Source organism: Prinia subflava, chromosome 5 (assembly GCF_021018805.1).
Source record: "Prinia subflava isolate CZ2003 ecotype Zambia chromosome 5, Cam_Psub_1.2, whole genome shotgun sequence".
Taxonomy (NCBI): Eukaryota; Metazoa; Chordata; class Aves; order Passeriformes; family Cisticolidae; genus Prinia; species Prinia subflava.
In genome coordinates this window covers 36,750,831-36,763,051 of record NC_086251.1, presented here as the reverse complement: position 1 = coordinate 36,763,051, position 12,221 = coordinate 36,750,831, and the positions used below count along the sequence as shown (strand labels likewise).

At 35.6% G+C, this 12,221-nt stretch overlaps 1 protein-coding gene across 5 annotated transcripts in view; it reads right to left on the bottom strand.

The window, feature by feature from the left end:
• The window catches only part of NUBPL (NUBP iron-sulfur cluster assembly factor, mitochondrial), an 80,781-nt gene that overhangs the window by 53,931 nt on the left and 14,629 nt on the right, over positions 1 to 12,221 (bottom strand). For 4 of the 5 annotated variants that reach the window (XM_063398882.1, XM_063398883.1, XM_063398887.1 and 1 more), the window contains one exon: positions 9,187 to 9,277. In XM_063398882.1, coding sequence (XP_063254952.1) covers positions 9,187 to 9,277 — 91 coding nt within the window. Of the gene's footprint in view, positions 1 to 9,186; positions 9,278 to 12,221 lie in introns of those variants that run through there. The other variant, XM_063398885.1, reaches the window with a different exon arrangement.

The window sequence follows — 12,221 nt, the reverse complement described above, 5'->3', positions numbered from 1 at the left end:
AAGTAATACAAAATACTGCAGAGCTCCCCACTGTTTGCCTACTGCTAAAAATCATTCTTAAGACTAATCTCAAATCTAAAGTGCTTCAGTAGGCATTGGTAATCACCCTTGCCTCATCAAAAGCAACAGGCCTTCCTTCTCTTTCGCCATGGGTCTCATGAAGATTTTCTAAAACATAACATATAAAGAAGATTTAGCTTAATGAGATCTCAGTAACATCTCTAATTCCCATTGCTCTTAGAGTATGCTTTTCTGTTATCAGAAGCCTACCATACAGCTCCAAAAATTCAACACACAACAAAACAGATTTCTTACAATCACAACACACAGCAATACCATACCACCTATGCCAAGAGATAAATAAAATAGCCTAGTTTGCAATTTTCCAGTAGGCTTGATGGCCTTATGTAAAAGACTGCTGTGTTTTCACCAAACATACAAAATCAGATCAGTAAGATCAACACAGCACCAATGACATGTCAGTAAATGCCTTTTCTGATAGAATGCACACAGGGCACCAGAAAAAGCAGACATGCAAATTCATGACAGCATTACAGCAGACTGCTGATTAGGAGAGTTCTGGGACTGGTCTGAAGATTGAATTGTTACTCACATGGGGAAGAGTAACACTGACGTAATGAAGATGGATCATTACATCAGTGAAGATCCATTTTGTAATTATTTTTTACTACGCTTTTTCTCCCCAAACAAATCAAGCCTTGCAAACAGACTATCCTAACAAGGTATATGAGTTACTCCACTTTTTCTCTAAAAAGATTGACATAGCTGTCCAATAATGGCCAGGGTCACGGGGTCAGTACAGTACAGAAGGCATGTACAGAACTACATACATACATGTATATATATGGTTTTCACTGGAATCCCATTACATTTCCCCACAGTATATTGTATGGTATATGCTTTGGATTTGTGATTAAGAGAGTGTCAAAAACTGTTCTGCTTCTCATACCACCCCACCAGTAAGCAGGCTGCGGGTACACAGGAAACTGGGACACAGCCTGAGCACATGACCACAACTGACCGAAGGGATATCCTGCACCATATGGCCTCATGCTCAGCATATAAAGCTGGGGAGACAAAAAAGAAATGGGAGCACATTCAGCACATTATGGTGTTAGTCTTCCCAAAAAACAGTTACATGTGATGGAGCCCGGGGTTAAGCCACAAAGAGCCATTCCAACTCTTGGCTTAGTTTTCAAAGTCTGTTGAGTGATACGTTAGCACAGGCAAAGCTTACATTCAGTCTTACCCCATCAGGTAAGTAAAGCCTATTATTCCAGAAGATTGTGATGTTACGCTACACCTCCTTAGAAGGAATGACACTGTTTTAAGAAAAGCAAAGGTAGCTTATAATTATTAAATATTAATGCAGTGGATCATGCAACACCCTAGAAAATGTATTTTGAACTCACTGGCTTAGCAAGCACAAATGCAGAAGAGTTGATCTGAGTTTTCAAGTATCTGAACTAAGGAGAAAATTGGGGTTTTTTTGTTATTTCAAAGATGGAAAAAAAGGACAGATGGAGACATGGGACAGGAAGAGTAAAAAAATGGTTGGTCTTTACCTGTGTAAACATAGATGTCTCCTGCCACTCTGGATGCCTTAGGGAGCTGAAATTTGTACAGGGCTAGCAGATTTGACAGAGGGCATAGGGAGAGACATACCTTCTGAAGGGGCAGCTAGAAGCCTGACACCATACTCGAGGCATGTTTAAAGTAGTACTGGTTTCCTAAGCAAAGACAAGTGAATTCCACCCACAGAATGGTAAAGGGGAAAGAAATGCTACAGAGGGGAGGGGAATGAATAGCAACAGCACCCCAAAGTACCTTGAAATAAAACAATCGATGGCCTCAGTCTATGAAAGAGGGTAAAGGATGCTGTCACCAAAAGGTTAGTCAAAGTCATAAATTTTAAATACTTGCTTTAACTGTAATCATTGTTTTAACTGCTTATGCCAGAAGCCTACAATATTCTATGGCAAGTGACAGACTAATTGAGACTTCAGGCTTGATTTCACACTGTGTTGTAAGTTTATTTGCAGGATTGCCCCAGAAATACTACAATTTGTATTTTAAGCTTGAAGAGCTCCACACAAGGAAGGCAGTGATTGCCCATTACATCCTGCACTAATAGTGTTATCTAACCACGAAGACATCCCAAATACTTAACCAAAGCAAACTAGTAATGAGACTTAAAGAGCATAATTCCATCTTCACCATTCAATTTGAAGAAATATTATGCATATGAAATGCAACTTTTCCCAAGAGATTTGATTCTCGTATTTAGAGGTCCTACCAGTCCCATTACCTGAGAAGGTTTTACAGTTTTTTTCCCCTCCCAACAGACTACAGAGGAAACAAAGCTCTGTAAAAGCTTTGTCATTAACAGAACAGTTTTGCAGATATGACTTCATCAGTCCTACCTAAAAGCAAAAGAACTAATTGCTTGCTGGAAGACTGTACTTCAAAAGCAAATCTGGCACAAGTAAAGAGCACAGCGATTCAGAAACATCTTTGTTACATTTTAAAGCAGCACTGACTTGTTAGGTTCAAAACACAGGACTAGTTTTAAGTATCATGCCATTACCTTCCATCACAAATGTCTTCCTTACGATTGCTAAAATAACCCACATTTTGAAATGCCCTCAGATCCCCAAGGAGCCAACACTTTTATTTATAGTGGATCAAAAGCTTTATTAGACTAATTTAGGCAGGTTCTTTTAGTTCATTATACCCACAAGGAATGAAATACACTAACCCAACATTCAGTTTAAGGCATCTGTTCTGACACACAAAAACCTCTGGGAAAGCTCATGTCATCTGAAGCAATGACTTGCTGCTGTGACAGGGGGATAGCCCTGGTCAGTCACATAACAGGGTGCCAGACAGCAGAGCAGAACACAGAGCAGCAGGAACCCCAGGGGCAGAGATTCACTACATAACAGCTTTAATTTAAGACCCAACTTCAAAAAAATGTTCCAGTTAACTAGGGACTTTCACTGCTTTCAAAGCAAAACTACAGAACTCAACACACTTGCGTCAATTCAGCCTTTTTAGATTCAATACTGTAATCAAGACACACACACATCCCCTCCCCCCCCAAAAAAACAAACAGAAATTTAAGTGAAAAGATATGGGAGGAAAAAAAAACCTGTTCAAATGATTATGTGTAATGGTGCTAATTTTCACCAAGATTGAGTTATTCTTTTTCATAGTAGCTGGTATGGGGCTGTGTTTTGGATTTCTGACTTTAAAAAGTGCTAGTAACAGAGGGATACCTTTGTTATTGCTAAGCAGTGCTATTGCTATACAGTCCATGTCTTTTCTGCTTGTGACCCCAGCCCACCAGCAAAGCAGGCTGGGGTGCACCAGGAACTGGGAGAGGACACAATCAGAAAGCTGATCCCAGGTTACAAAGGGGATACCCCACACCATACGGCATCACACTCAGCATAGAAATGATTAGGACCATCAACTAAAGCAAAGGGAAGAGATGCTAGCTTTTCAACTCTTATTGTCACTTTTGGCCTCTGGGCTCCATAGCGAAAGGATTATATCACTTTTTTTCCTGTTTTTGATCTATTCTGATTCATTTCTCCATTACAAAAAGTCACCCCATTGTACTGCAGAGGAGAAGGAAAGAGAGAATACAGCAAGAAGCCCACAGAGGAAAAAAAAGCACAAAAGTGAAATTGCAAGGCAAAAATATTGAGAAAATTCAGAATTAGTTACAGTCCTTCAATTTTTCTTCTAGCAGAGAAATGGAAACATTTATTCCTCCAAAACAAGCAAAAAGGTAAATGTCTAAAAAAGCATGACTAATTTCTTTTATGTATGTATTATGAAAAGAGTATCTATCATGTTCCTATAACAAAGCCATTTTGCAATTTAATTCCAGTTTCTATACCAGCTGAACCAAAAAAACATTTGTATCTCTAAGAGTAAACTTTATAATATAATAAATATCTGCTAGCCACAATTCAAATAAAATCATCTGGAATTACTGCACTGCAGGATTAACAACATAAAGAGTAATACAAATCTGCCTTCAAGTACTTCAAATGTATTATTTCAGGTTACAGTGCTTCAATAATTTATACTGGAACGGCATTTCGTAAAATTTGATTTGCTATTTATCTAAAAATGACTGCTCTCAGTAAGAGGCTTTAATTACTACACTACATTTCTCATCTTACACTTTCTGTAATTGTATGAATTTATATATAATGAAAAATAAAATTTAAATAAATTAATTCCCTAGAGGTTTTTTCCTTTTAAACAGCAGCTAACAACTGTATGCCTATAAATAATTCCTTGCAGAATTGTGTATCCTCCATCTCCTTTCCCCTCCAAGATCTTTGATTTTTTTCCACAAGTGAACTCAACAATAGCTGGACTAATCCACCTCGAGGTTTTTTGTTACAGGTTTTGAGGGCAACAGTCAAGGTCTGGAATAAAATATTAAATACTTAAGTAGTCTTCTCATTTTCAACTACTTGATCACATTTGAAAAAACCTCCAAAACATAAAACACAATTAATTACCACATTCTCAATCATTATTTTATTACATGTAAGATACATGGGACTACTGCACTTCTGCCATCCAGATAAACTGGGGTAAGACATCACCAAAGGAAACACAAGGTCTCAGTTCAGGCTACTTTCAAAACAGAATCAATAAAACAGATCATTAGACTATACACAATCTAAAAATCCCTTGCTCACCAATCAAGAGCTAGTGTCAGTAGCAAAATTTTTTTGAAAGAATCAAATTTAGGGTTTTCTTAAAATTAATCATGATGCAGTTCCACTGACAAAGCATGATAAACACAACTTGAGACTTCAAGCCTTACCTTTAAAGTTAAATCCTTAGTAAAGATTAAGAAATTTCTTCATGGTTATTACCAAAATAACTATGCTACCTACATAACACTTTGCCTATTTCACTAGTCCACTCCCAATTTTCTATTTATGACCCTCAAATGAATGCACCACAATCCCTTAATACTATTCCAGCAGATATCTTTAAATAGTCACAACTATTTTAAATTCTTACATTGTTATGAGAGTCTGCTATCATAGTCTTAAGATACGTAAATGTATCCCAGTGAAAAAATTCAAGTATCCATTTCCATAGTTCTTGCAATTTTATTAGATAAAATGGGGCAGTCACAAACACTTAGCTTTCTCTAAGAAATTACACTTTATTTTAGATTGTGAAAATAGATGTCTACAACTGATCTTTTGAATACACTGTTTTATCAAGAACTGAAAGACACTGAAGCTATCATAAAACAGCAACAAAGTTTTGAAATACTAAGAGTGGAGTCACGTGTCGTGAAGATTTACCCACCAAAACCTTCATAATTAAATAAAATAAAGAAACTTGATCTGGTAAAATGGTAAATGTTTCTGGCAATATAATAGTTTTTACTCTCCGCCATCCAGTTTAAATGGCAGATTAAAAAGGAAAAAAAAAACGAAATCATGTGATTCATTAAGCCAGAAAACTGCTTTTTAGGTAAATTATTTGGGGAAAGAAGAGAAGTAATGCTTTTGTAACTTATGCTATTAGCATTGCCCTGCATATATACTGTAGCTGATGTAAATATTAATTCCATAGTTAGATAATCCTCCATTAGCTAATTAAATTCAATCGTGAACTTATTAACCAGTATTTCCCTGACCATTTAGTTAAAGTATTTTGAATGACAACCTCTTAAATGTTAGCAGACTTTTCAACGTTCTACAGTCTGCAAAATTAAATTAATGTAGTATCTTCCATTTATACAGACTCCTCACTAAGAACTCCTAATTTATTCTAAATGCTTAAATTATAGCATAACCATAATAATTTCTATTCAGAAGTAATAATTGCTGCATGGACTTATTTTGTATGGAGCTGGGTATCCCTAATCCCTTTTCATGTGAGAAAAGAAATAGAAATCAAAGATTGCAAAAGGGCTCAGAATCTCCCAGGATTACTCTACAGGTTCATTTTTAAATCCATGCCTCACAATGAAGAAAGCATTAGACATTAAACATTTTTTTATTATTGCTATGTTATGAAAAATGTGTTTAATTGACTTAGTGTTATGTAGACATAGTTTATGCACTTCTGTAACACAGAATTGCCTGGGCTCTCGCTGTTGCTATGCCATATTTCTTCAGAGCTTGTTTTACTCTCAAAAATATAGTAAGAAACCAGAAGATAACACTAAACCTCATTATACCAAAATACATGTCATACATGTTTTTATATCAATACATTTATATACACCTATATATATACCATATATATACACATCCTATGACTGATCACTTCTTTGAAAGCTTATCCCATCTGTCACTAATTAAAGGAATCTTTGACTAAACTTCAGTTAGACTTTCCTCTTTCTTATTTTGCAATTAGACCATTGTTGAGAGTACTTCTCTTGCTGCTACTCTTCAGTTTCATCAACTCAATAGTTAAAAACACATAGAGTAGTGAACAGAATCACTGAAATAAAAATTCTATCTTGTTATTCAAACCAAATTACTATGTCTTTCTCAGCAGACTTGTGTCATCTGTCAAGCTTTTCAAACTTACAAATTCATTTCTCTGTCTGTTAAAAAAAGGTATGTTCTTTAAATCCTGATCTTTACTTGTGCATTCCATACAGAACAAGAAAGAATATATTTCAGTGATCAAAATGTTAGTGCTTACAAGACAACAGCAGCAGTTTTAGGTCAAGGAAATTTTCCAATTTTTTTCTATTACATTGAATTCCACACTTTTAAAAATGCTTGAAACACTAGACTACACACAAAACACAGCTTACAGAGGATTCTATTCAGCTGTTTACCAGAAATATCTAGTCACTGAAACAAAACTGAGCTGCTCAATATCTGCGTGAACACAGTCTTAAGTTCAAGCACTCCTAGCAAGTTGATTTGTACAACCATAAGAAACAGACTGGGCAATTTGCTGTTTAATTTGTAGCTCAAGATATGGATTTAAATTAGGTATGGATTGATAAAGTACATAGCAAAACAACCAAGGAGTTCTAAATTATCTAATCCATTTTTCAGACAGCAAGGAAAAAAAAATAGAGGAACAAAAGTCAACGTCACATAAAAATGAAGAGAGGAGAGATATGAATACCACAACATAGTCCCTTTTGTGTTCATATTGCACAATACACTTCAAATACAAAATTCATAGCAAAAAAAATCTGTTACAGGAAAACACAGCCTGTATGACATACATCCTCAATGGAGTTCAAAGTACAAGTGAATGCAAGAATACTTCCATTTGTATCAGGAATTCAAATCCTACTGATGATACATGAAAAGGCTCAGTTATTTATTTATTTATCACTCAGCAGCCTTTTGACTTCAAAAGATATAACAAAAATCCAACAAATAAAACTAAGTACTCTCCTTCTCTTTTAGGAATTTATCTAAATAAAACCTGTATTTGTAAGCTAGGTACTTAAATGTAGGAAGTACTCAATTTGACAGCTGTCTGTATAAGCATATCCAGTGCATCAGTACATGAAAATATATTACTTTTTCTTTATCCAGAGTATAGAGCATAATCATAAGGAGATATAATTTTAATGATATATGAAATCCTAAGTTTGCCACATTAAGTTTTCAGAGGTTGATACTGCAAGCTTAATAACAAACCTTTAAAGATACTGGCACGGTTTCATTCTGTATGCTTTATACCAGGTGAGAACATATAGATCAACAACCGTAATACCCATATACATGCACAAATTAGGATGAGTTACAAATGAACATTCTACAACAACACTAGGGTAGATAACAGAGGGATGGAACACCTCTCCTATGAGGAAACACTGAGAGCATCAGTGCTATTCAGCCCAGAGAAAGGAACACTCCACGGAGACCTTATTGAAGCCTTTTAGTACTTAAAGGGGACTTGCAGGAAAGATGGGAACAAATTTTTTATGACAAGACATAATGGTTTTAAATTAGAAGAGAGATAGGGCAGACTAGATATAAGGAAGAAATGTTTTACAATTAAGCTGGTGAAACACTGAAACAAGTTGCCAAGAGTGGTGGTAGATATGAAACACTCAAGATCAGGAGCTCTGAGCAACCTGACCCAGGTGAAGATGTCCCTGCTCATTGTGGGAGGGTTAGGCTAGGTTCCCTTCAACCCAAACCCTTCCATGATAAAAAAGAGAGATCATGGCATGAAAAGAAGCAGGAGTACTTAACTTCCCTTTCACCTCGCAGTTACTGCCCACTAACATTGCAGTTGATTACTGCACTGAGGCCCTTTCATGTCCTGTTTCAACTGTCCTTGACCCCTCCCTGACAACACTCATGGCCAGTTCTCCAGAAGGCCACTTTCTTCAGAAGGATCCTAGTATGTCTTAATGCCTCAACCAGCTGCTACAGAGTGCAAAGCGTTTTGTATGTGGTTACATGTTTTTAAGGTTTTTACTCACATGCACTCTCACAGGATAATCAAACCAAAGTTTGATTAAAAAAATCATATCACCCCAGTGTCCTTACCACCCTAAAAGAAAACACACTGCCTTACACTAAAACATGACTTGAACAGGGTATCAAGATAAAGCCATTCTTCACTTTCATCCTTGATTGGCCTGGGTTGAAGTTAAATTTCTGAAAGGTAAACGGACTTGATGGGATCTTTCACTCTATCACCTCATTTCTCTGAAGACTAAATTTACATTTCCCCAGAATTCTTCCTAGCAGAAGGAAAACTAGGAGTTTTGTCTACTGTCTTCTGGTAGGGAAGTGACCACCACTGCATCCCTAAACACACAACTTCAAATATAAATGAGTCAAGTGGCATGGCACATATGGCTGAAGAGAGATCAAACAGAATCATTTTAATGATATTTCATACAAGCTACTGTAATGATCCCTCTCTTACTGGTTTTGTGGGGTTTTTGTTTTGTTTGTGGGTTGTTTGTTTTTTTGTTTGTTTTTTTTGGGGGGGGGGGTTGTGGTTTTTTGTGGTGTTTTTTGGGGGGGTTGGGGTTTTTCTGTTGTTTTGTTTGTTTGTTTTGTTTTTTGTTGTTTTGTGGGTGGTTTTTTTTTTATTCTGTTTGCAACCCTTCTGTGGACCATGCTCATCCCTGCACAGACAAGACAACAAGAAAAAATCCCTTCTACTTACTTGGCGTTAATTCTGGGTTTCCTTTTAAGTTCATCATCTTTGGAATGGAAGGTCCATATATGTCTGCATCAAGTAAACCAACTTCTTTCGTCTGTGTAAGAAACAAAAGAAGTAACTGTCAAAATGTCTTCCTTTCTGTATTATTAACTGAACAAAATTCAATACTGTTTAAAGAAATAAAAATAAGATTTTGATTTGAGACATCAGGTATCACTGTTTCCTTTCTTTCTAAATAGCAATTGAAGATGAAATATAGCAATGTCTACAGGTTGGGTCAGTTGCCTTCACAAGAGCTAGATTCTGCATCCAGAGAATCTTCACTTGCACAGTTTCTTACCTACAATGCAGACCACAGGCTTTATATTAACAAGCATTATAACCAACATTCTCTCTACTCCATGTACTTTTATACAGAACTCGCACCTCAACTTTTTAAACAAGGTATCCAAGTTTTGTTTTAAAAGCACAAAAACAAACAAACGCAAAACAAAATGGGAGGTTTGTAAGTATATGCAAATGAATGCAATTTAAATCATACTAGTGATTGCAATGAATGTGAAAAACATAAAAAACATTTTTATCTTCTATTACATGGCCAGAGTACATTTTTGCAGACATCTTGAAGTTACTGAAATGCAAGTCTCTGAAGCTAATTAATAACATGTTATCCAACACATTTACACAAAATCCATGCTAAAAATGGATTTATTCAACTACGTATGGTACATTAGGCAATAAATTTTAAATAAAAAATATTCCAGCAGTGTAGTCTAGACTTACAAAACTCCTTTCTATATTCTTTTTTTAATAGATACACATACATATTTTGTGGAAATTAAACTATTTTTCCTACAGATGGCAAGACAGTACCAATTACCAAGTTCTGCAAATTAAATAGTAAAGAGCAAGCCCTTTAAAGTGCTGAATGTCAAGTTTCTCTAATATAGAAAGCTCACTGTATTCAACATTTTGCAAAATTGCAAACAAGTATGTTTAAGAGCTTGTTTGAAAGGTTAAAGTAGCAAGAGGAGCTTTTCCAACAATGCAAATCAGACTTCCACTGTCAGTGTTTCAAACTGTGTACTTCATTTTTTGGATGATGCTTTCCTAATTTGGTATCTTATGTTAAGCCATTTTGCTATCACAGTTTTGATGGAAAAGATAAAGATAAGTAAAAAAAAGCATTACCATATTTGATCTACTATGTACTTCAAAAAGTAAGTTTTTACTGCAAAAATCAACTAAATTAGGATTCAGTTATTCGATATACTTTTATTAGCAAAACAGAGCAAAGCATATATCAGTATTATTTAATTTAGATTTTTAACACTTTCTTTATAATGTCTTGTGAAAACTATTAGACAAAAGTGCAGGAGTTACTGTAACAAATGCTTCTCCTTCTTGCCTCCTGTTGAAAGATGCAATTTCAGAAACATTGAAAAGACCCACCTCTATAAAAGACTTTAAAGACATAGAAAACAGACTATTAGAGCTTCTTTGTTCTTATACAAAACGCATGTTTTAACAGATTAGAAAGATTCATGACTCAGTCCCTTTATCTGTTGGCAGCTAATCAAACCCATCAAAACATCATCTACAGCCTGTTCCACCCAATTCCTTCCCAAATGAAAGCAAGTAATTGCTGAAAAACCTACATAGCGTTTTAAACCTGAGGACATACTTCCCCTGAATTTGTTGAGGATTTTCCCTCTCATTCAAGGACTGTGACGATTGATTGCAATGATCTCACAACTCACCAGAGTTTCACTTTCAGCCCAAAGGGACTAAAGATTTAAGATGACCTAAATGAATTAGAATGACTTCATGACCTCCTGGACATAATCAGGTATTCACCACTACAGGCCACTTGTTCCTAGGAGTCCACAGCACTGTATCTACTATATCTATATTACCTAAGTAAGTACAAAATTTCCTGAAATAAAGAATAAATACATCCACACAGGAGAAAAATATCCTTCTATTACCTAGAAGACTTTACAAATCCAGCTACTACTTTAAATTACCAAGCTAATATAATAAACCCAACCACTTCTCTGAAGAATTTACACACTCACTCAAAAGTTTAAAAAGTGCCTGTTTCTGAGATGCACTCTTTTTGTTCATGGATATGGTTCAATAAAATTGTTGTCATCAAACAGAAGAATAATTAACAGATTGTCAAGTTTCTACGATTCATGTTAACGAAAGCACAAGTGTTCCTGTAAGCATAGTGCTTTCTACAGGACTATAGGAAAAAGGTCTTTCAGAAATCTTTAAATCACTGACACTTAAGAACGTCACTTAAGATAGCCTAAGGCAGGGGGTTTTCCTTCACCAAGCAATTCAACATGTCAGGTAAGCAGAGTTCACACCGCCTAGAAACTGCAGCTTACACAGAAAGCATTGGCCCAACAAGCTCTGGTTTTCTTTCTCCCAACTATCCCTGTTTTTGTAGTATGTCAACATCCCTACAATGCCTTTACTCAAAGTTTAATTATCTCAGTAAAATATTATGGCAGCTACCAAGGGATTTTGAAGACATGCACAGTACAGTCCAGATAATTTCTTCCAGTATTTACAATGTTTTAAATCCCCAAGAGAAGAAATAATATGCACACACCTGGATGCTACCATATGAAATTGTTAATCAGAGTTAGCAGATACTTCTCATGCTGAGTGAAATATAACCCAGATGCATGAGTTACAATAATTAAAAAATTAAATTAGATTTTAATAAATTGTTTTTTCTCCCCATACAACCCACACCTCATATAAAAAAGCACATCCTTCAAAGCATCGCTGTATTAAAACAAACCCTAAGAAAATATACGTAACACCACAGAAGGTAAAAAAACCACATCTGGGCAGAAGGAATAGATTATGAGGAATCAAAAGCACAACCAAAAAGGCAACTTAGGAAAAAAGAAGGAGAGGAAAACACTCTAAGATTGCTTTTATGTCCTCTGACATTATTTTGATATGCATATACTTCTCATACCAATGGTGCATCTTTTTTTTTTAATAGTACTCATTCC